The 24,706-nt window shown below is 40.3% G+C and overlaps 1 protein-coding gene across 2 annotated transcripts; it reads left to right on the forward strand.

Moving 5' to 3' along the window:
* On the forward strand, window positions 1-24,359 carry LOC121959974 (protein FAM222A). 2 transcript variants are annotated; one of them, XM_042509543.1, is made up of 3 exons: window positions 1-263; window positions 12,150-12,312; window positions 21,731-24,359. In XM_042509543.1, the coding sequence occupies exons 2-3, from the start codon at window positions 12,189-12,191 to the stop codon at window positions 23,149-23,151; spliced, it is 1,545 nt and encodes a 514-aa protein (XP_042365477.1). In that variant the 5' UTR covers window positions 1-263; window positions 12,150-12,188; the 3' UTR covers window positions 23,152-24,359. The 2 variants fall into 2 exon arrangements, with proteins under 2 accessions (XP_042365477.1, XP_042365478.1); XM_042509544.1 differs by having other exon boundaries at window positions 12,153-12,312.
* Window positions 24,360-24,706: the final 347 nt, after the last annotated feature.

Raw genomic sequence — 24,706 nt, forward strand, 5'->3', positions numbered from 1 at the left:
CTGCTTGGTCGGCTGCCGAGATGAGATACAGGCAGCTGCACGGAAAACACAATCGGTGAAATTATCTATAAAACACGACTGCCGAATATGTCGAGGAAGTACAATTAATGGAGCCAGCTTCATCAATGGATATATCTCCGGAGGTTTCGCGAAATCAGTGGCGAGATTGCTTTTGCAGAGGAAATACGCCTTCCGAGCAGGAGAACAACCAATCAGCCGTGGCGAACCAAAGATAAACAAGCCTTATGATAAGACAAAACTCTGTAAGACATTATTGTGTTTCTTATTTCCATCCTTAATACTAAGGGGCACTCTGTGGGCTCATGGGAAATGTTTCTCAGTGCATGAAATGTTTTGCCGTAGTAGCTGAATAGATTTATAGCAGTGGCTGTGTAATTACATGACAATAACAGAGAAATATTAGGGGTTTTAAAGATGCTTCAATGCATGATGCCAGGATTGCATTGATTTTAAGTCGACAGCGCTAAAGTGGTGAAAGATGCCCAGTGCGCACTAATGGATAGGAGCGTCTCGCCCTTACTATATATCAGTGCAATGCTATTGGCTAATGTGTATTTATATGGGCCGAATCCAACTATAAGGGTTACAATATATAATCACTATGTGGAATAATTTATCTAAAGGCAGATTATTCCCTAAAATGTATTTAATAGTTAAATATATTTAAAAAGTAAACCTGTTTTGCTTATAATTATATCATTCTAGTATTTGCATATCAAAAATATGTAGTTTTTAAAAAATTTTTTTCTGTCATAACTGTTCAGTTGTGAGCCAATAGAATTTCTAATCTCATCCCTTTTATCCATAAATGACATCTTCAGTTGGGATGACGGCTTTACGCGCAATGAAAAGGCGCTTTATATGTCAGCATCTCAGTGGATACAGGAAGTGCTTTGAAGTATATTATCGGTCATTCAGGGCTGCCTCTGAAGGTTTCCATTTCTATTGTCTAGAAGCCGGAGGTGGGATCATCGCACCTCACTGCACCGGTGGCAGCCGAGGTTGAAGGTTAGCCGCAGCAGAGGGGCCTATAGATTATTGGCCAGGTGTGAAATTCTACCCCGCGTGCTTTTTCTGCCTGTGCCAGATCCTTTATTACCCAGAGAGATGGGATGTCACAGCCTCCCACCAGAGGCAGAGAAGGAAAGGCTGCAATTTGGTGTTTTATTGTCCTCTTTATCTTTTTTTTTCCTGGCTGTTTTCTGACCACAAGAGAAAAATACGGCCCCACTTTTATTTGGAGGCACATGGCCATCAGGAATAGGCTTATCTTTCTCATGCTCTCTGATAAACAAAATTAAAACGTGACATTGTGGCTTCTGGTTTACCACAATGCCATAACAAAAAAAAATATATTGCCTTATCCCCTTTTAACCACAAATTATTGGCCTATTAGTTTCTGACTACTTTTTACTAAGCATGTAAATGTTAAATGATGCATGTTTTATGTTTTCCATGTCATATAGGCTAATCTAGCACAGGCATAGATTTCAGGGGGGACAAGTCCCTTCAATGTTTAGAAAATGTGCATTTGTCCATCATAAAAAAGGCATAGCAAGGTGAGTTTATACACACACACAAACATGCATATATGTATACAGTGGCAAAAATGGCAGTGGAAAAAACCAAAGTAGTAAAGTAGCTGAGGACTTTTATTTTGCTAAAATTAATGAAATCTCGACCATTATTTAATGCAAAAAAGGCTCAAATCACCAGAATGCAGTGGATTAAGTCTTAAGCCCCTTTTACACTGCCTGTTCAAGGCGGGAATATCAGCCATTATGCCGCTTCACCATTCTGTATATAAGGGCCGATCACAGAATTGGGAGACAGAGTGGTCTCGCTTTTAGGCCACCATGGGAGGTAGTAACAGCACCAAAGTGGTCTTTGTCTAAGCAGCCGGCTGGAGGGGACCATGAGCAGTAAGGATGTGATGTTTTGACATTGTATTACGTGTGTGACCCACTGTGGGAGATTTAAAAAGCAGCTGATAGCAGTTAGCAGCCAACTCAAAAAAAGGGGAGCAGTAGCCATAAGTGTCCACAAATTTAGAAAACAATGAGATTTAGCCTTTACCCTCCAAGCAGCGAACGAGATCAGATGCCATATAACAGGGACAGTAAATGATTGTAATTTCCATGTTATGCCATTATAATATATTATGTGTCACATGTTATGTGAGAGGCCGCCGTTGTTTGGTTTTGTGTAAAAATGCAAAAGAGGCATTAAGAAGGCACTAAGTAGCAGCCCTATAGTGCGATCTCTGTGTGAAAAGGGCTTTTGATACAAAAAATTTCCTGGCGAAGGACCCCCCAAACCCCCACTTCATATGTGTTGCCCCCAATGTGGAAACTAAACCTACTCTGTTATAATTTAGACATCACCGTGGTCTTCAATTATAGACTATTATGGTAACTAGCCTTAATAACATATTCATATTTCAGTTGTTTGTTTGAAATGTGCTTTGCCAGGGCATGGGGTTGTAAATTGCATCCTGTTATGAGCACTCAATGTGCAGGTATCCCATGGGGGTTTCCCTCTGATCTCACATCACACCCCAGCAGTAATTCCAACTCTGTGAAGGGAAGGGATTTGTCATTTGGCTGCCTGCTTCCCTTTGCCTTCTCAGGAGCGAAGCTGAGCTCTGATTTATTGTGAAGTTTCCCCAGGCTCGCTCAATCTCCATGCCTACCGAATTACTGAATAGAGGAAACGGCTCACCACGAGAATGACCTTTTCTTGGACAACTATTACCCAGGCCAGTGCAAGGACTGATTAAGGTCAGGCCTTTTTCTGCCATGTCATCCATAGCTTCGCATTTAAGGCTAGTTAAAGTGTACAGTGAATTTTCTGTGGTGGATTAGGAGCTAGAATGATAAAACGATCCGTATCGACTTTGAACATATTTACGCGACCAACCTTTCTGCCCATTTTAATGTCAACAGCTTGGTTGCTTAGCTGTTTCTCTCATGCATCCTTTGTGATCACATTTTTATCTGCTAAGAGATGTCATGTGTAATTACAGGCAGCCTGCCATCTTTTGAAATCTGTCTAATTGGTCTTTTCATTCTAATAGGATGAAGGGGGAGTGAGACGGGGGTTAAGGGTGGAAGGTTAAGGACTGGGCCCCTGAGGTCAGTGGGGAGGGGTCGGGACTGCAAGGTTATTTATATAGCTCTAATCATTTTTTATTTTGTCTCCATGATGGTGCTCAGTCATTACATCAAATTAATGATTAAGATGGCCGAAATGGAATTGATGCATCATCATTTGCCCTAAATAGGAAAGCAGTGAGATGATGACATTTTTAGTCGGTCCAGAGATCAAAGCCATTTTTTTCCAAGAACATTTTGATGTTTCTGTGATGCATGCTGGAGAGCTTATCATTAGGTTATCTCCCACTTTAGAGCCATACAGGCAGCATTTTCTCCATGGTTTCTAATGAGTTTCATGTTTGCTTGAAGATTTTTAATGACCTGAAGGAATCCGTGACCCTTAACAGTGTAACGGTAAACAGCCATCGGGCATGGCTAGGGGGAAGGGGGTTTGAAATATTGAGTGTTTGTGTAATTATTGCTCTTTTCTAGAGTTTTAGCAATATTTGATGAGAATGGGAGACTTAAAGGGATACTTTGCCAATTTACATCCACCTTTGTATCATAGCAATGTAGGTAGTATGTGTCAGTTTACTATGGTAAACTTCCCTCCATCTTGCCAGTGAAAATTTTTCAAATAATGCAAAACTCATCACCTGGGCTGGGGCTATTGCCCAAAAAGAGATCTGCATTTTTGTATGCCCACCACCACAGACAGAAAAGCCTCATTCCCATTGCACGAAAAAAAAAAACCCAACCCAAACACCTAACACCCGTTAACATCTGGCTTTGTAATGCATTGGTAATGCATACAAGCAACATTCACACATGGGTCAAATGACTATGCAGTACTCACAAGTATTTGTCGCCTCTGGCTCCGATCAGCATTGATGGGAACACAACACCCGGGTGAAAGTGCTAATGTTGGCTCCTTAACCGGCGAAGTGCAATGATGTGCCGTCATGAATTACCATCCATCTCCTCATAAGCAGCTCTTCATCAATACAAATTAGTCTGTACAGAATTTGAAAGAGAGACAAAATAAGTAAGAGATGTAGAAAGAAAAGTAATCACTATAAAGTTATGGAAGACCTCTGTCTATGCTGCTTTTTACTGTTTACCTGTTCTCCAGTCTGTCCATGATGTCACACGGACACACCAAAATGCATTTTAGTGCACTGTGCTGCTGGGATATGAGATGGTTGTTACCAGCCAGCTGCCATACTGATTCGGCAAGCCAAACCACCCGTTTTACATCACCCACCAGCGGTAGTGTTTATTAGTCTGGTGTGGCACTGTGAATATTGTTATTTGTAGATTTTCTACCCCTTAAGCAAAAGCAAATGCCACAGCTGTTTTCCTCTGTTTCTCTTGTCACGTAGCACCATTTTCAAAAATATTTGCACCTTTCTACTGCACAGTTTTATGAATAGACCATCCTTCCAGCAGTGAAATACTTCTTTAAAAATGACTCCATTTACCTGAGTTGACCAACAGTTGTCAGCATTCAGTTTGATTCTTTAGAAAAAGAACCTATCTTTCCAAAAACACCCTCCAGCTCACTCTTTTACCATCTGTTATCTTTGAAGTCAAGGTTTTCTAAAGGCTGGACAGCATGCCCATAGCTCTTTGACAGTGTGCCTCAGTGTGCATACTGGGAGAAGGATAAGATAAGGCTGTGTTTACCCTCTAATGCTACCTTGGCATTGGCCAGACTTTACCCCATGCAGTGTGTTTCTTTTACCTTGGCACTGTCTCTGGACAAGGGCAGATTTGGGTCAGTCCAAGTCTTTTTACTCCCCACCAAGGCTGTTCTTGAAGATAAGACTTAATTGTGCAGCTTTGGATTAAAGGGGAACTTCGGCCATTTACAAAATTCATACATGTTACGCAGATGGTCTAAGACAGTCCAAAAATATTGGAAAACATGAAAAACTCTCCCAAATCCAAAAAATTGGATTGCTACAACTGATATTTTTAATGTCATCAAGTATACTCACTTTGAGAGAGACAGCAGCTTATGTTCAGAAATATTGATTAAACTTTCCTAAGCCATAGACATAACATATTGAAGTCTTATTCAGGTGTTTTTTGATACAACTATATAATCTTTATCTCATATACTTATATCTATATCTATAGAGAACAAAAGAAAGCTGGGCAGAGAAAAATATGCAATAACATTAAATGACAGACATTCAATTTTAAACCTCCCAGTTATTATATAATTCATGTATAATATTGATATATTAAGTAGGTCAGCCACTAATTATCACATCAGTACTGCTTTGGAAGACTGATTTACCTTAATAGCTCTGTATTAACTCCAAAGTTAATGATTAATTGTTTGTCAAAACTGTAAACCTCCTAGACAAATACTTCATGCTGGCAGTAGCAGTGGCTGCTGCTTCAGCTGAAATTAATGGTGCGAGTTTTGATCTCAGGAGCTGGACTTTCATTTGTTTCAAACCATTTGTTGCTGCAGTGTTAGATGTTAAATTCCACTGAAAGTTTTGAGAAAGGAAAAGAAAAGAAAACATGAAACATGAAAAAACAACATCCCAAATAAACTGTTCAAATAAGGAACTTCCAAATATTTACAATCATCTCAATAAAAATATTTTTTTTCCTCTTCTCCCAGACTTTGTCCAGATATCAGACCAATTTAAATATCCGACTTAAACAGCTTTCTCAGTCCTTATGCATCTTCCATATTTACAAAATGAATCCTTGTTTTTGTCTGACTAACCAAAACATAAGAAGTTCACAAAAAAAGCAGGGAAAACAAAATGGAACTAACTTTCTATAGCCTATCATTTAGACAACACATTGAATAAAATAGCTTTTCTTTTTTGAGATTATCATAACGTCTAGGTTGTTCCTTTTTAGACAAATTAATACTTTATACCTTCAAAAATTAAGTAATTAATCAAGAAAGGTACCAGTTGACATTTGATAAAGACAAATTAAAACACTTTTTACATATTGTGTCTCTGCAATAGAAAAGCTTAATAGGGAGGTAGTGGGGAAAAATGCAATTTAAATGTAGTGAAAAATGACACAGAAGTTTACAATAATGGACTGCATTTGGCCTTGCATATATTAACACATTTAATTTATATATGCATTAGCCATGGGGCAATTACGTGTGTTTTGCAGTAGTGGGGAAATCTGTTAGATAGTTGAGAGACTGTTAAAGATTGTCACTGGGTGTTTTTCTATACAGCTGAGGACTTGTGATCTATAGTGATTTCATGTGATGGCTCCATGAAATTTTGCATGTGAGAAACTGTAATGTTAATGTTTTCCCAAGATGCCCTGCCATTAACGCTGTATGATTAACACCCAGCTGAATGCTCTGGACATCTGTCTGAGTATTGCCTAGCCATTGTATTTACATAAATTTTGTGCTTGCGCATGAATTGTATAGGAAACACTTTTTAACACTGTTGTAATACCTTGAGCTAATCTCAATGGAAATGAGGCTCATTGTTATAAGCAGCAGGCCTTGAGTGTTCTTGCAGCGCGGAGCGGAGTGGCTCCGGGTTGTTTGGTTATCCTGCATATGAACCTTTGTGTCCTTTTTTCCCCCTTTCCTCCAGAGAAGGAGACGAGAGAAATCTGGGTCTCTCTCTTATATGCTGCTCTGATACCAATTATGCAAACTATTATAGAATTTAACCAGGCCAGCTCTTATCGGCTAATCCAGAAGTAATAGATTCTATTAAAAATGTATGAGGGGTTTGGGGGGATCAGTGTGTGTGTGTGTGTGTGTGTGTGTGTGTGTGTGTCTGTGTGTGTCTGTGTGTGTCTGTGTGTGCGTGGAGGGGTGTATAGAGATGAATCCAGCAGCTGCTGCAGCACTGCTGTCTAATTCTGTCTCTATGACTTGTCTGGTCTCCATTACTTAGACAGGCTCCTGCAGTGCCTACCTTGAAGACAGTATAAAAGCCATACATAATATACAATTAATTATACAGTAAGTGGATTGTTATTCATGGACCATGTCATGCTCATCCAAAGAGAAGCATAGCTTTTTTTCTCCTCTCCATAATGACCAATTGCTCTTTGTTAATCATTTATTTCCTCCTAAATTAACCTTCTTTTTTTCTGCCTTTGTGCTCTTTCCTTTTTGCACTTCTGCAGTTTCTGCATAGAAGGAAGGAAAAACATTAGCATAGCACTCACATGCTAATCCTCCCAGAGAGTGAAAAGGGTGCTTGTCTTAGACCTTTTTCATTATCATCTAATTATTAACTGAGGATTCTGAGAACTGCTAACAGGAGCCGAGATGGCAGGGAGGGGTGTGTGAATGTGGTGGGGTGAGTGTGTAGAGCCAGTGTGTGTCTTTTTTCTGTGCATTTCATGTTTGTTTAGAGGGGCGCCTCCCTCTCTGCAATTTGCGTCTGTCTTCACTCTGACCCTTGATGCTGCACACACTCATAAAAGACTCCAGAAGGTCAGACAGATGCTCTGAGTCTGAGTATCTGTATAATTTAGGGCTTTGATGGATATTCTTGTGCTATCACGCATACGTTTTAGATTTTTCTTTTAATGAAACATGGTAGTGCATTTTCTGAGGTATTATGCATAGCCAGCTTTTTTAAATCCCAAGAAATGTTTTCCCCATGGCCTAGATTGTCTGGAGTTTAACTTCTTCCTTTTACAGCATAAGTATAAATGGTGCTAGTCTCTAGATAATAAGCAGAAAGATACAGTTTTTGCTCAACAGATGTCATTAAAATGTAGTTAATATTTAAGGCATCAACTATCTGCCTGTTAAGGCCCAGACACATCAAACTGATATCAAAGAGCTAAGGCAGACTGTTGTGCTGCCTTACATCTCCTGTGTCTTAGCCAAGAAGCTGTGTTTGAGCACATCGATGCACACATTTTGCATCCCAGTGAAAGGACATAACTCTTCATACCAGTAGGTGATGGTAGTCCGTATTCATAATTTAAGGAAACTGAAAGACCAGGATGGATTCAAAACTTGTTAGCCAGTTAGCAAATTAGCAGCACAACTTGATGTCAAAATTTACAGTGTGTTGGTGAATGATGACACAAAAATAGCTATATGAATAATTTCTGCTAAAGAGCTCAATGGCAAAATAATAATCTAACCTAATATGACAAGTTTGTTTTGATATCATGTACTTTTGACTTTAAATGTTTGGTTGCTTTCCTCACTTTGATTTCTCATCTCCTGCACCAAGCTAAACTGCCAGTCAAAGTGATTTCTCTCACAGACGGGCTCCACCAGCTACGATGCTGATTCAACCTGCTAAATTGGCTGGAAACAGCCAACAACAGTCGACACATGCCAACTAGGTGCGGGACGCACTGCAAAAACTAGAGCCACAAATGTTCACTGGCGCCCAACTTTTACAGGCAACAATTAGGCTGTTGTGATTGGTGCAGTCGTTGGCAGATGTGGTTCATAATTATTTGTGTTATTGTGGTAGCACACAGTAATATCCTTTGTTAATGTGCCAACTGGCTAACTAGCATCATGAATCTGTCCTATTGATCCTTCAGTTTCAGTTTTTTTAATGATGTATACAGACTACCGCTGTCTGCTGGTATGGAGAGTTATTTACTCTCATGAAGGTGCACAGTGCATGTGTTAGTTGGCCTTTGGCTGTAGTCTTTGCGAGTTCAAGTGCAACCTTTTGGCCAGACGATGTGAGGTTACGCAACAGTTGGCCTTCACCGTCACTAGTTCTTCAGTGTTGGCTCGGTGTGTCTGAGCCTTAAAGGAGCTGTAACAAAGTCTCTCCATCAGTACTCTCATGGCTCTTCAATTGACCTTATCGCTCACAAAGTTTAGCGTCCTGATCCCAGGACAGTCAACACGTTAGAAAATGAGGCATTTCGCATCCTGTCAGTGACTAGGGAAGGAGCTTGAAAAATACATTATCTGCCAAGACATCCTTGGGGGACAGTTAGATGGACTGCAAAGCACAAGGTCTTTATCTTCCTGGCAGGACCTCAGCGGGCCACATCATGGTGCTTATCAGCTGCACTGTTGTCGCCTGAGAGTAAAGATTAGACGTCCATGCAGCTTAAACTTTGTGCTCTTTTACTTATTATGCATGTTAGAGAAGTCCTTGAATATGCCAACTTGTAAGACATGGGAAGTGTCAGAGCGGGCTTTGGAGGAAAGATGAGCAGTTAGACAGACGGTTTATAACCTCTAATGTCTCACACAAAGTCAGGTTAGACACTGATTGGAAAGTTAATTGAAAAAGGTGGCTTGGAAGTGAACACCGACCATTATGTTAATGACAAAGAGCCTTGACTTCATTTGTGAAGGTTGAGTTAGGCGGCATGCTGCCATTTTTTAAGATGGATGACTTTACAGTCGCCCTGTATCTAATTTCTGCTTTGTAAAATCTGACACGTTTATTTTACTTTAAAAAAAATCTAAGTAACTGATTGCCTGGAACATTTTAAGTAAATATAAATATTAGTTTTAATATTTGATGACTTAATAACTAATTGTTAAATTTACTTAAAATCTAGTTAAATTTACTTAAAATTTAGTTAAATTTACTTAATTTTGTGAAGTTGTGAAACTTTAAAATGACAGGTTTGATTAAGTTTTGGCAAATTCAGTAAACCACGTTTACTAAATATCTTTACTCTGCTGGTTGTAAAGAGTGAATCGTATGTGTATTTTCAAAACAGAACTTGCAGATCTCCTGACTTTATCACTAGGAAAATCCTCTTTGTCATGATCAAGTTAAGTCAGACTAAACTGGTTTACTGAAACTGCTAACACTTAGAAAGTACAAGGTGATTCATCTTGTCATTTTAAAGTTGCAATAACATCACAAAATTAAGTAAATACAGCAAACAGTAAACTTAACACTTGGATATAAAGTAAACATAAAAGAAGTTAGTTATATTGACTTTCCTTTTTTAAGGCAGTTGGTTTCCAAAGTTATTTTAAGTAACATCGAGTTGTCAGATTTTACAGTGTGTATTATTACAGCCACTCTCCATTGTGAGATATCCTGACATGACATTGTAAGAAAGTGCAAGAAGATGAAAAACTTTTTTGTTCAGCAAAACATTATATGGAGGACTGGAGAGTTGATATTGCTTGAGAATTTAGCCCAGATAATATCATGCATTCTGGGATCACTTTGATCTCATATCTTTCTTCCCTTTTTCGGGTAATTCTGCTCAAGAGTCGGAAAGGGAATTTTAAACTCAAGTTTTCATAAAATCCCTTTAAATTTAAAATTTAGATAGCAGGATGAAAGAAACCATCATTACTTGCACTTTATGCATAATTTCTAGGTCCCCTTTCTGCTTTCAGTAAAAGTTTTTTTTTTCTTTAAGCCACTGCTGGCTTCTCTTTGAATTATAATGCCCTCCTTGATGTATTTTATTCCAGCTGCAAATTATGGGCGTAATGGAAGGTATTCCAATTCATGTCTCATTTTCTGCTTGTGAAGGGATTTCCCTGGAGAAGCCTTTTCTCCCTTGTGTTTCTCCTGCGTTTTTCAGCACCTCCCTCTTGACAAATGTGTGGTAATGGAAGGGTTGTTGTGAAATTGCCATTATTTTCTAAATGGAATGTGACCACGGTGAGGCTTTTAGCTCTTCAGATGAGTGTGTTCAGATGAGACAGGTTGCACTGAGCAGTTTGAAGTGGGCTTGTCACCAAGGGACAGATGTTGAGCGGAGGAGGGGAGCGGGTACGAGAAAAATGGAAGAGTGAGGGAATCTTTGTGTGTGTTGGCACCTGAGTAAAATGAAAGCAACTCCGTCTCCTCTTCCTTTTGAGGCGAAGGTAATCATGTTTCTGCAGCTCGTCACTGAACACTCTGTTCTGCTGCAGACTCGCTTTAGCTGCCCTCTGGACCCTGAGGGAGAAATGAAAGCAAAACCCAAAAGAACCTTAAAACTGAACAAGGATAAAAGACAATCTGACAGCTGTATACTGCAGGCTTATATTAGCATTGTTGGGGACTACTGCATTGTAATAAAAACACTGTGTTTCTTTCTATTTGTAATACTTGGACTTATTAATAACCCATATGTCTGCAGTTTTTCTTGTATAGATTGCAGTTGTTTGTCTATAAGGTGCGCGGTTCACATTCGTGTAAGTGTTTTATGGCAGCTCCAAGTTTTTTAGTGTTGCAGTGCAAGCATTCAGACTCGGTGACTCTACAAAAAGAATGTCAAATGCAATTATCACTGAAATATTCCCTCAATGCCTGGCTTTATCTTCAGAATGATTGCTTCAATCAGCACATCTGTGGTGAGGCGCCTTCTCTTTCAGATGCAGCTTCTCATTTCCTCTGACAATACTTAACTCTGCAAACAGCACAGCCTATTTTAAGGAGTGAGCTGCTTTTCGCTTTCTCTGCTGATCAATACAGCCATAAATTTATAGAAGAATAAACCCAGGCCTCTGGGCTAGTTATAAATTGAAACACACAGCCCGAGGCTACAGGAGGCCTTGTAAATGATCTGTGTGATTGCAACCGACAGAACAAGGTTGATAACGGGAAAGAGCCATCATAACTACTAGGAAGACCGAGGAGATGGAGTCGTCATTAAGTGATATTACTTTTTGAATGCACAATCTCAGCAGTTCTCCTGAATTTTAATATGGTAAAAGGGCCCAAGTGGTTACAGAGTTTTAGATATGTATGCTACGAAAGTAACATGGAAAGGGTGGTTCTTTTAAAGGGGGATAGCCTCCTATGGGGTTTTAGTATTCTCTATCAGCAAGCTTGCAGGTTTCTTCCAGCATCAAACTGATTTTTGATGCAAGAGTTTGAATGTATTACACATAAATTGGTGTTTTTCCAAACTTATCTTGGCATCTACTTTCTTTCTAGTGATCCTGGATGTTATGTGGCCTAACTATGCAATCACAAAACCTTTTTCAAATCAAAACAAAAATCAGAGATTTTGGGGAACAAATTAGTATTTGGCCTGTTGGCATCAACATTAATCACAATGCAATTAGGGTCCATACATAACATGTTTTTTTTATTGTTTTAATTCTAGCAGGTTTACCCAGGCTGTGTGCAGCCCTAGTGAACTATCATGCTGGCCTGTATCCAGAGACGGCAGAATCTCTCAACGCAGAGTCTGGCCTGCACACCCAAAAGCCTTGATGTTCCACCGCCGCCATTACTGCTGCCACCACTGCAGCTGTGCACCCACAAAGGTGAGTTTCTATCACACAGGTAAAGACATTTAGCAAGTATTCTACAGATACCACAGAAACAATTTTTTTTTTTTACATAAAATACTGGTATTGGTCATGAGTTAGTTTTTATTCAGTCATGTTTAGCTTGACCTTGTTGCCTTCAAGTGCACATGAAGCTGCATGATTTTAGAAGTGTGCGAGATTTCAGCTGCTTCCAGAATTTAAAATAATGGGCCTCCTGATGATGATGATGCCTGTTAATTGGGCTACTAATCAGTGTTCTCCTGCAGTGCATATGCATGCAGGTCAAAGTGGACTCTGAAATTACAGAGTTAATCAACTCTCACATAGAGGGTAACTAATGATGTTCACATTTTGTGCAGAAAGTGCTCCGTGTCTGTGTCGTTTGACCTTCATCGTGACGGATTACACTGCAGTCACTGAAAGGTTCAGTGGGTGTCTCAACCTAAGCTGGACTGACATTTCTGATTAGATTTCTTTCAATTAATCGACTGAATGCGACTCGTTTGCAGATTTAGTTCATGGTCTGATGCTGCTTTCTTTATGTAGGGAACATCCGTATTATTTGTGCTCTCGTCCAAATTGCCTTTATTCTTCCTGGACAGCCCAGATTCAGATAATGAGATCATAGTACCACAAATAAAGTTATTCTGCTGTGGTTTCCTTTTCCCTATTGCTTTAAAAATTTGCTGATGCCTTTAGACTTCTATGCTGGCTCTGGTTTGAAGTTATATTGAAGATCTATAACTACTTACAGTGTAATGGCTCAGCTGGATGTGTATTGCAGCCCTATGAATGTACTAAGCTATGTAACATTGTGAACTATGTGACCCTTTAAAGATTTTCTTTTTGGTGTAGGTGTTGTAGTTTGTTGTGTTGTTGTCTTGATCCTATACTGTTATATATTTCATGTGTGTTATTGGGACGTGGAATAATTGCTACCACACTGCAGAAGCTAACAACGATCATTGTAAATTAAATGAAACAGACCTCCTCAGACTATGGTTTTATAAAAAGCCAGAACATGCACATATTGAACATTGCTTGCACTCAGATTTTTCTTAGCCAGAATTGCATAATATGACTATCAATGTTAGCTTAGCATGAAAGTTGTTGACATTTGTCTGCAGAGTGCGGCAGTGGTTAGGGTTATCTTATCTGACTGATTGTGTTGCCAGTAAAAGTTTTTTTTTTCTTTTGCATGAGCACATGCATTCTCATACAGGATATCTTGGTTCATTTGTCATGAAATATAATCTTTCATCGAATATCTATTACATAGTAAATGCATGTTTGGGAAGTATAGAAAGTTTAGAGGCCATAGCATTATTTTCAGATGACCCTGTATTGAATTTCATTGACACCTTTACATACACACAGGTGTTTTTATTCTATTCTGATAATTAGACCTGCTCTCAGGTGGAACCATGCTTAGGGATTTCTGAGGTCACCAAACTCTATTCAAGGACCCATAAAAGCCTTTTTGATCTAGTAGGTGCCATGGGGCTAACAGGAGAGTCGTGGAGAAGTATAAATACCAATGCAATCATGAGACGTGGTCTACTCAGGCAGGCAAAATATGTAAAAACACCTGTGTTATCATGGTGTCAGATCATGTAATTAAAGGTCCCATATTATACTCATTTACAGATTCATATGTGTATTTTGGGTTTCTAGTAGAATGTGTTTACATGCTTTAATGTTAAATAAAACACAAAGTTTTCTCATATCGTCTGTCTGAATATGCCTGTATTCACAATCTGTTTGAAATGCTACGCTTTAGTGCCTGTCTCTTTTAGCCCCCCCTCCCAAAAAAGCCCACTGTGCTCTGATTGGCCAGTGTTTTTGGGTCTTCCATATTTGGGCCCTTAGCGTCTCTGCAATGTCATTGCAGCGGGATAATAACTGTATAACTGTATATAACTGTAACAGCACTGTCAAAAGTAGAATTACACCATCTGAGTAGATCACATGGTGCCTTTGGGCCTAGAAAACTTTTTCCCATAGACTTAGATTGTGAAAAAGACATCTGTAAATTATTTGATAAATTAGAGATTTCTACCGTTTTTTGGTAAGGGTCCAAGGACAGAGAGATGTATGCTCTAAAGCTCTCTGAGGCGAATTGTAATTTGTAAACATAGGCTCCATAAATAAAATTGACTTGGCTTGACTTGACTTTTTTTTTAACGCCTGTGAAATAACTTGTTTCATTACTGGGATTTGATCTATTCCGTCTGATATCATTTTGAAACTGAAAGAGCCACCACGATGAAATCATTTTATTCCTATTCAAGTTAGCGTAGCGCTTAACTGGAAGTTAGTCATTTGGCTATCAGAAGATAGCAGCTTGGCCACATTTGGCTGTGTCTTCAGTTTCCTTTTAGTGCACCTGCTCTATGGGCCCCACAGTGAGTGAGATGCAGGTAATTTTATGGCATGAAAATTGAGCTTTTTTGGCTTCATGCGCCACTGAGCAACTTTGATGAATGGGGGCCTGTCTTCAATGCTGTATCCAGGTCTCTTCATACATTGATGCTCTTAATGTCTGTGCATTTCTCTGCGGATTGGACATTTTGATACTTTCATGCTTTTTATGTAGCACCTATACCTGCTTTATATTTAAAAAGACACAGAAATCTGACTTGTTACAATGTAGGACCATTAAATGACAAAAAACATAGTTGGTGTTTTGCATTATTATTTGCCCCCTATATACTTGTAGCCAAACAATCCAACTGTACTCATATTTGAAATGCTGAAAATCTCTCCCCCTTACACTCCAGCCCCTCATCTCCCATCTTTCTCCCCAGGTGAAATGCCTCTTTGTCTTTTTTGCTATTAAATATTAATTGGGAATCAATGGAGCCCTTGTCTGCTAAACGCTGGAACAGAAGGGTCTAGTTTGCCTCAGGCAAAACCAGGGGTGCGTTTCTCATCCTGTTTACCTGCAGGGCCTTTTACCCCCCTTTTGAGTTTTATGTACTGCGACTGTGCATAACGCAGCACCCTCCAGCTCTAGCCTGACATTTCAAGCACAACCGCAGGGAATAGACTGCTGATGGGAGCTCAGTCTGTGTGGCCCAGGCTTCTTCATTAAATGAGTCGCTGTTGGATTGAGTTAAATGGGGACGGTCTTTAGTCGCTGCTGCGCTTTTGAAAGCCATTTCCATTTTTAGCTATCAATAAATGGTGGGCACAGGACATGAAAGCTCTCAGCCACACAGTCCCATGTGAAAGATTTCGAAGAAACGAGCGTCAGGAATTATGTGATGAGAGTGAATGAGAGCTGTTCCCCTCTCTGCTATCTCAGCTTGAAAGCAGGGGCTGGAAATGCTTTTTTCCCACGCTGCTGGCCTGTGCTCGGGTCGGCTCGGAGAGGGGAAAGTTTGCCCAAGCTGGGCCAAGCGGCACAGAAGCAAATGAGGAGTGACACTGGTGCAAAGGAGTATTCGACAGAGCCTCTTCGAGCACACATAACTAAGTGTTCAACCCTGAGGTTACTCTGTTCTGTGAGCAGCCTTCATGTAGAAATCACCAACACAGAAAGACGAAGGCATTTGAAAATGGGGTGAATGAGTGTCTGTATTTTCTATTTTTGCTTGTTTATGGAAGACAGTTGTAAAAAGGTTAGTGTGAGAGATTTAAGAGCATATGTCCTGTGTCTACTTTTTCCACTTCACCAATCTCTATATAATGGTCCTCAGGGTTGCTAGGTTGAGTAAAACACATGGAGGCATTAACTGGCTGCCTTTTTTAACCCCATGGAGGATTGATATTAAAGAATCTTCAAATAAGTCCATTGACGTAAAAAAAAAAAAAGAAGGAAAAAAAAGAAGGTCCTTATATACTGCATCTTAGAGGTGATAACACTTATTGAACCGGTATTTATCAGTATTTTTATTTCAACATTAAGTCAAATGACTCTAATGTGTAAAGGGTTATTAAGTGACAAACGCAGAGTATTAGTGTTCAACTTTTGTTCAGCATAGCATATGGGATTTTTCCATTGGAATTTGGATTATTGCAGAAAACAAGCTCTTTGGCAGAGAAAGTTAATACCCTACTACTTTTACTAACACCAATACCCTTTTGCCATCAAAATTAGCACATATATGCAAAGTTTTTTAAACACAAAACCCCAGCCAAAAATAGGCAGGCTGATTGTCGCCAATTGGAGCTGGAGCTGATAAATACCTACAGCTATTGCAGTCATGTGTCCTTGAAGTGAATACCAATTGTACCAGTTCCCATTAATTACAAAAGCCAGGTGTTGGTGGGTGTTAGTGGGCTTTTTGTGCAATTGGAAAGGGGCTTAACAGAATTTAAGCTCTCTAACTGGATACATCGCATGGAAATGCACTTTGGGAGTTGTAGTTCACTTCTCATGTTACATTTAATGTGCAGTCTTGTAACTTCTACATTTTACTTAAAAATTTAGACATTTTCTAACACAATTGCTCGTCTTTTGTTGTGAAAATGCCAAGTCAAAAAATGTATTACTTCAGCTTAAGACCGTATTGACTCCCAAATGATGGAAATTGACTGAAATAATCACAATAAATAAAAGAATATCTAATATAATTTGCATATAATGTCATAAATGATGCACAGTAAATAAACACCAGAATGTTATTTTCAATTTGTGGCCTGAATTGAGAGGGTGAACCTCACAGCTGCTAGTTTGGATGTTATTGCTCCATCTAATCAGCAGATAGTCTATCGCAGAAGCTCATCCCAAAGAGATGAATGAAGTCGGGGCCAATTAATTACATGGTTTTAATGACTGGGCTTATTGGGCCAACTGGGTGCATAGAAGAGGTTGCCATGGTAATAGAGACATAGGTTTTTGAACACGCTGGGAATGTGCTGTGCTCAGTCCTTGGTTATTAAGGTAGGCCAGAGTATTTTAAATATCAGGATTATTGGTGTGGTAAACAAGTATTTATGCCTGCTGAGAAGCCCTGTTCTTTAATTAACTGCCAGTTCTCGGTGCCATGTTTCCTGCTGAGGATTAGACGCTCGTAAACATGTTATCTCACTAAAGTATTTCACGACAAGTCGTCAGCATAACATCAAAGACCTGTGGGCTTTCTGCCTAGCAGTTCAGCCAACACGTATGGATAGTAACAAGGAATCTTTTTTTGTTTTAGTTCACGTGGGAATCATATGTAGTGGTCATTCTAATGGTTTTGTCATGTTCGCCCCCTGGGTATGAAATAGTTGGAAGCCGTGGTTTTAGAAATGCAATGAGCATGTCCAACTGCCGTCTTCAGCCCTGCCTCTGGGGCATGTTTTGCCCATAAATTAGTGATTAACTCAAACTGCTCCAAAACAATAAGGTCTTCGCTCTAATCTGGGGGGGAAATGGCTTCAAGTGTGACCACGGGAAAAAGATTAGCCAGTTTAAAGTGGCATAAAGCATTGAGTGGGATTGTATGGGGGTGGAATCAGGGTTATGAAAGACCATAAATACCATGGTACCCAATGTTTTATCCCTGCAGAATATTTTCATGCTAATATTTATAAAATCTCTGTCTTTAACATGCACAACACATTATAAATTAAGCCTAGTCGTGATTGAGGGTTTATAATTGCCCCCCCATCCCCAACTGTTTCTTTCCATGCGCGTCCCCTGCATGGAAAGAGGAAATCAGGATTAGGTGTTTCCTGTGAAAGTGTGCCAGTTTCACTCAGCATGGTGCCACAACAGTTGAGCAGCATGTTTAATGTGAGGAGCTCCTTCCAACTGAGAAAACAGTCAAGCCTGACTGGTGGTAGGACCATTAAATCCATCCACATCTACAGATGCATCGCACATCAGCATCATTATGCAGATTTTTGAGGAACAGAAAAATACAAACAAGCTTCTCAACAAATACTTCAATCAAAAAGCGAAAATGTTAAGGGTCAAGGAATTAAAATTGGTAAGCGCCGCGCAGTGCTCTCGGGCAAGGTTGCTTGCGAAAAGTGGCTGGTGTTATTTTGTGTTTTTTTATCTGTCTCTGCGCCTGTGCTCGCTGTCAGGGCTGAAGAGTGAAACAGTGTGCAGTCTGCAGGTTCAGGGTGATTAAGTGCTTAAGGTCGGACTGCTAATTATCTCTCTGCAGTTCCATACCTGACAACACATAGCTGCCACTTCCCTGTTGTCATGTGAACAGCCTCGTATTTGTTTTCATTTCTTGTCTTTATTTTACACCGCAGAGTCATGTTGTGTGACTATGGTGACTCTCAAGAAAGACAGACAGGAAACTGTATCACAAAGAAATGTAAATTTAATGATCATTCTCACAGAAGATGACCTTTTTTGAGTCATTTTTAGTTTCTTTATCATGTATGCAAATCATTTCTTTCTGCCTGTGCGCTTATGATTACATGCTAAAAATGCATTAATAAAAACCTGCTTTAATATCAGCATGAGTAATCTCATCTCCTAAAGGCAACACAGGATGATTAAAGGAACCAGCTCATGTTAGATTTGCAGCTCAGACGTTTTCTTCTGCTAGGTGAAAATATTTACTAATTTACTGGCTCATATGTTTTTGTGATGCAGTTCCAAATGCCTGGGATTTAAAAGAGCCAAATAACTGACTGAATATAATTATTGCAGCCTCATAATAAGTAAGAAGCTTGGGGGTTCTGGCTTCATTTGTACATTTTTACTTGTTTGTTTGCTTTTGGGATAAAGGCCAAAATGAGCTAAGAGCGAGTGATGTTTTAAAATACCCTCCCTTTACGGGGGTGCAAATAACCTTTTTGGACACCTGCAGAGAACCATAGAAGTGATACTCTATGCACGTTGTCAATTATCACTTTCACTAGCATGCATGTGCCCTCATGTTGAGAGTTTGGGTGAGACAGCAGCCTCTGCACAGTTGGCTCCTGCCTTCTTGGCACTTTCAGGGGGAAACTTCAGCTCTCGTAGTGCCAGATTGTAATTAATGAACCACACATTTTAGACACTATTTGACTGGGGTGTTTTTTTGCAGGAATATTGTGATGAATAGCTTCAAGATATACTTTTATTACTGCTACCACATGCTTTGCAAAAGCCACTACCGACTGGTAAACATGCTGTGCTCAGTTTACGGCCATTTAACACCACTGATTGGTATGAAAGTCCTCAAAGATTGAAACAATTACCTCTGGTTGTAATTTAGAGCAGCTTTCATGCTGATGTGTCTGATTTCAGTTTCAACGCCACATTGCTTGCCTTTGTCAGGATCTGCTAAAATGATCGTCTTTTTTTATGTCACACAGTTGTGGTCTTCAGATGATAAATATGTTGATGCCGAGTGGGGAAGGCCTATTTGCTAATGAGGTTTCCATAGTGCCACATTAAGGCAGCCACAGTTGGAAGTGCAGCTGTGTTGTGTCTCCATGGCTCTGACAGGCCTGTAATCTCCGGACTAACAATATCAGACACCCTGTGAAGACGTGTTAGCATTCAAAGTGTTTGAAGTGTTTGTGGAACAGCAAGCCGATCGCAGCATGCAGGGCTCGACACCGACATTTTGCTGAACAAGGAACAACTAAAACGCTTGTTTTGCTAAATTATCTCTTTGGTAATTAAGCAATGTTACAGACTAAATTTGTGCAGTGGAGTCAACACTAGTGTGTCAGATTTATGATATTTTTTCAAATGTGTCATCTCATCATCTAAGCTCCTTTCAGGTGGATATGAACCTCCTCTAGATGTCATTTATAGTAATAAATATTCAGCTTTTAGCCAAAGACCAGAAATAGTTATTTCAGCTGTTCTTTTCTGTTACATCTCGATGTTGTTGAACACCTCTCCAACAACCCAGATGTTGCGGTTTTGTACAGCAGAACTACACTGTGATACATAATAAGCAGTGTTTTGCTTTGTTGTATTTCTCTGTAGAATTCATTCACGCTCCTGGCACCATGGTGCCGTTCCTTCGACTCCGCTGGGAGATTGCTGGATGGATTGAGCACTCCACCTTACCTCTTTTCCTCCATTTTAAACACCCAATTTATTTCTTTCATGAGATGGATCTTGTAGATTGAATCATTTTCACAGTCGGGGGGCTCACTGTAGCCCTGAAATGAAATGAACTCCCAAATCAATTTCAAATGGGAACAACAAGTGAGCTCTCCCCTGCATAGCTGGAATTGGTTTTGTTATTGAAAATGAAATGAAGTGTTTTGTTTTTATTTTTTGCTCTTTTATTGCAGATTACAGCCTTGTTTTTTTGCCTGCTACGATTCCTGCCAATCTAGGTTAATTTTTAGCACCTTTTCTTTCTATGTCAGGAATTCCATAAAAGTGTCACTCTTAAAGGTGGTGGTAATTTCTACCAGGTGATTTATTGTTTTTAAATGAGGCGCCTTTTCTACCTTCCCTTTGTCGCTAGGAGTTAAGCAGCCATGAAATTGCCAGAATAATAGTGTTTAAATCCAATCTTAGTTTGTCCCGTCAGCTTTTCCCACACACAATTCAATCAGCAGTGCTCTTGGTGATTGCTCTTTTTCAATCTGCATCAACTTTTTTCCTCACAGTTTAGGCTCCAAGCTTTTACAGTAGAATCAGTTCAGGTTCATAAAAGCATAAAGTGGAACAAAATTTCATAGGCACGAACTGGCAAGGCTCGAATGATTACAGAGTTAGTGACAAACAACCAAAAGTGGGGTGTGGTTTGTCTAGGAAGACTTATATAGCATTTTGGCAGAAATATACATCAGTTATATTACAGGTTATTAACTCGTGTTTTATTATGTTTATGCTAAAGTGTTCCTATCAGTGATTTTTTTTTTTTGCTAAAAGGCACAAAAAAGTATTAATCCAAACCTTTTTTAAATCCAAATCTTTTTGATTTAAAAAAAATCCAGCCACAGTTATGGCTGGCTCAGAGGTATTATTTTTTTCGGGTTGTCCGTCTGTCCATTCAGCACTGTGTACTGTCATGGCTACATATTAGTCTGGACAGAGATGGATGTAAACTGTAACTGCAACTTGACTAGTTTCACAGACTGTGGGGTGGTTATTTTATGATTTTTGTTTTTGATTTTTTTTTTTGCTGTTTCTACATTCAGCTTCCTCGTATGTCTTCCTGCTGTGGTTTAACGGCTAAATGTCCTCAAATAATTTAATTGAAGCCATTTCAGTAAAATTAGGTCCTCCCCCTCTGCTGCTGCCAATTCCTGTCTTTTGATTTCCCAGGGTAAACTAATTTTGGGTTGAACTAAGTCTGAATTAATTTCATTAAGCACTGATCAAACAGTGCTGGGGGTGTTTCCCTCCCTCAAATTAGTTTATATGACATGTTGGTGTCTGCCTTTATTCCCTAACACAGGTTTGAGATTGAAAGCGAAAAACAACAGGGAACACAAGATACAAGATTTCTCTGGGCTGCTTGAAGACTAATCACTCATTTTCTGTCTGCTTTCTTCCCAGGCGAGCCAGCCTCCATGATTTCTCGGTACCCTTCTCCCGCAGAGTTGGATGCTTTTGCTCAGAGGACTGCCAACAGTCCGCTGTCCATCAAAATCTTTCCGTCTGACGTGCGGGTGCCACAACATAAACAGCTCAACAAAACAGTCAACGGCTTAGATACCACAGGCCAACGCTATAGCTCCTATTCACACCCGTACTCAGGAGCCTACCAGGGTTTGTTGGCCGTCGTCAAAGCCTCTGTGGTGGTCAAAGGTGTGGTGAAAAACTCGGAGGGCAGGAGGACTAAACATGCGAACACCCAGACTTCTGTGGCACCGTATAATAATCCTCTGAATAATGGCTACACAGCCAGACACGGGCATAAGGCCTATCATATAAGCTCATGTAAGCCCCACGATGTTCCCATTGAGACACTTTGTTCTAGCACAGGGATGGCCTCCGGAGATCAGAGCTTGGCCCCCCAGTCTGAGCTGGCAGAGGTTCAAAGCCTGATGAGGCAGATGAGCAGAGTTCCCCACAGCCAGGCCCTGCAGCTGGGGGGAGAGGCTCGAGCCAGCCCCTCTCTGCAGGCAGTGGCTGCAGTGGCACATTCGGACTCAGACTTTGTCCTGGGAGTGCCTCCCCAGAGCAGTCTCGCATTTACGGGGGCAGTGCTACCCACACAGAGTGCAGACATAGCCAAAGCTGGGTACTTGGAGAAAGGAGACTACACAGTGTGGCAGCATAAACATCAAATTCAGCAGCAGCCGTATCAGCAGGGAGCAGTAAGGATGTACAGTGTGAGTAACAGTGCTCCGAGGCACAGAGGCGCAGAAGCTGGGGTTGGCCAGTCTCCTGAAACCTGCCTCCCTTTGCCGTGCTCCTCGCAGATGCCGTACAGGCCGCATCCTGCCAGTGTGGGTGCCGGGCAGGAGCGAGTCAGCAGCTCGTCTCTGAGCTGTGCCGCCATGCAGGGGGAGCTCTCTGTCGGACAGTACTATGCTCCTCTCTGGGACGGCGTCGTGGCCACCCCTAACAGCGACTGTTATACTTCTCAGGTGCTGGCAACGGGTACATGTGCAGCCAGGCCTAGAGATCTGGGGCTCTCCCATCCTCATCTCCACCCAAACCGCCATCAACACCACCACCACCACCACCACCACCACCCACAGAGACACCAGCCGCAGCTCCACCCTCCTCTTCCTCCTCATACCCAGGCCTACAGTACAGACCAAAACCTCTGTTGTGGGCTGCCTAGCTCTAGCCTGTGCCACGCTGCGGTACTTAGCAGCAGCCTGCAGTCTCTGGAGTGCCTCATCAGTGAGATCCACCCTCCCTGCATCAAAGAGCGCATGCTGGGCCGTGGGTACGAAGCCATGGGGATGCCTCAGCTACTGGAGCACCACCAGCAAACCCACATCCAACTCCCCGTATACAGATAAGTTGCAGCGTGGTGCCACACAACGGGACGCAGAAGTGACAAACCTTTTATAGACATCTATGAGAATGAGACATGCCTTTTTTCAGTTTGTGCATGTACTGTATTTGTAGGCTTTGTGTTTTGAGCCTGAAATGATAATCATGACTTAAGATACAGGTTTATCTTACGGACTTTTATTTTTATATCTTAACTGGCCATCAAATATGCCTGCTGTTTCTCATTTAATACGGATGCTGAGCACCTAATTAGAATATGCCGCTTCATATTTTAACGTGAGCTGTTTATTTTGCAGGTCATTCCCCTGTAGGCCTTTTGCAAAAATGGAAACTTACAGATCCGATATAATCGTTGGTACCCTTCAAAAAACTTGATTCTGGGAAGGACTGCGAGTAACAGTTTTTGTGAATATATTGTATATTTTTTACATAAAACGGCTTCTTATTTGAACATTCCTTAATTATTAACTGAACTTTTGGTTGTCTGCTGCTTCGGTTGTGGATTTTGTTTTGGCCTCTCTTCAGTGACTCCTGTGTTGAAAGACATACACAATGCCCCAGCTTCTGCAAGTGATGCAAATTTCCTGACAGCTGTACGGGGAAACATTTTGATTTGTATACAAATGTGAATATATATTTTTTGTTATGCAGCCATAGACATAGTTATGTAATTTAACATCTTAATTTTGATGTAATCATGCTCAGCACGATGTATTAAGACTGTTGCATATCCAAATCAACACTGTGGCGATTCAGGCCAACTAAGATGTGCCCCTTTGGTTGTATTTTTTGTTGAGATTTTCTACATTTTTGGACATTTTTCTTGAATGAAATAATCTCTGGAAGGTTGTGACACTGTTACACAACACCTGGGTATATACACGTATGAGTGCCATGTCGGAGAGCAGGCCACCTGAATCATTTCTCTTCTTTGTAGGGCTATATTATCTCTGATGGTGTGAGATGTATGACTGAGTAGTTCTTTGCGTGTCTGCACTGGTTCTGTAATACTATTTATTTATGTCGGCCTGTTGAGTTATATGGCAAACTGTCTCTATAATTATAAAGTGCAATTATTATATATGACCATGTGAGTGCTCTCCATGAAGTATGTTGTTGAAATAACTACATTTTGCAATGTATGACCCTGATCCCTCAACCCCTTTTTTGCCTCTTCTTAATAAGGATTGTCAAGTAAATGAAATTTTCTAAACCCAGCACATAGTTGGTGTTATTACGTATTATTAGTTATTATCTGCCAGACATGCAGCCAGAGAAGATGGTTTTATTATATTCATGAATGATAAAGTAGTTGTGGAAAGATAAGACATTTTTCTTGTGTTATTGCAAAGGGATTTAAGGCTTAACCACCTGGCAAGTCTCTCTTTTTCAGTCTCAGATCTCATTTTATTAAGATCTCTCTTTTCACTGGTGGGGGTGTCAGCTTTATAATGTGATGTAAATCGATCCTTAGCTGAAAGATATTGTATTGGTTCCTCTATAAATGAGTTCAAAGTGCTAATTTTGTTATCATGGTGAATTGTGTTAGTGTAGATGGAT

The sequence above is a fragment of the Plectropomus leopardus genome, chromosome 20, assembly GCF_008729295.1.
Source record: "Plectropomus leopardus isolate mb chromosome 20, YSFRI_Pleo_2.0, whole genome shotgun sequence".
Classification (NCBI taxonomy): Eukaryota; Metazoa; Chordata; class Actinopteri; order Perciformes; family Serranidae; genus Plectropomus; species Plectropomus leopardus.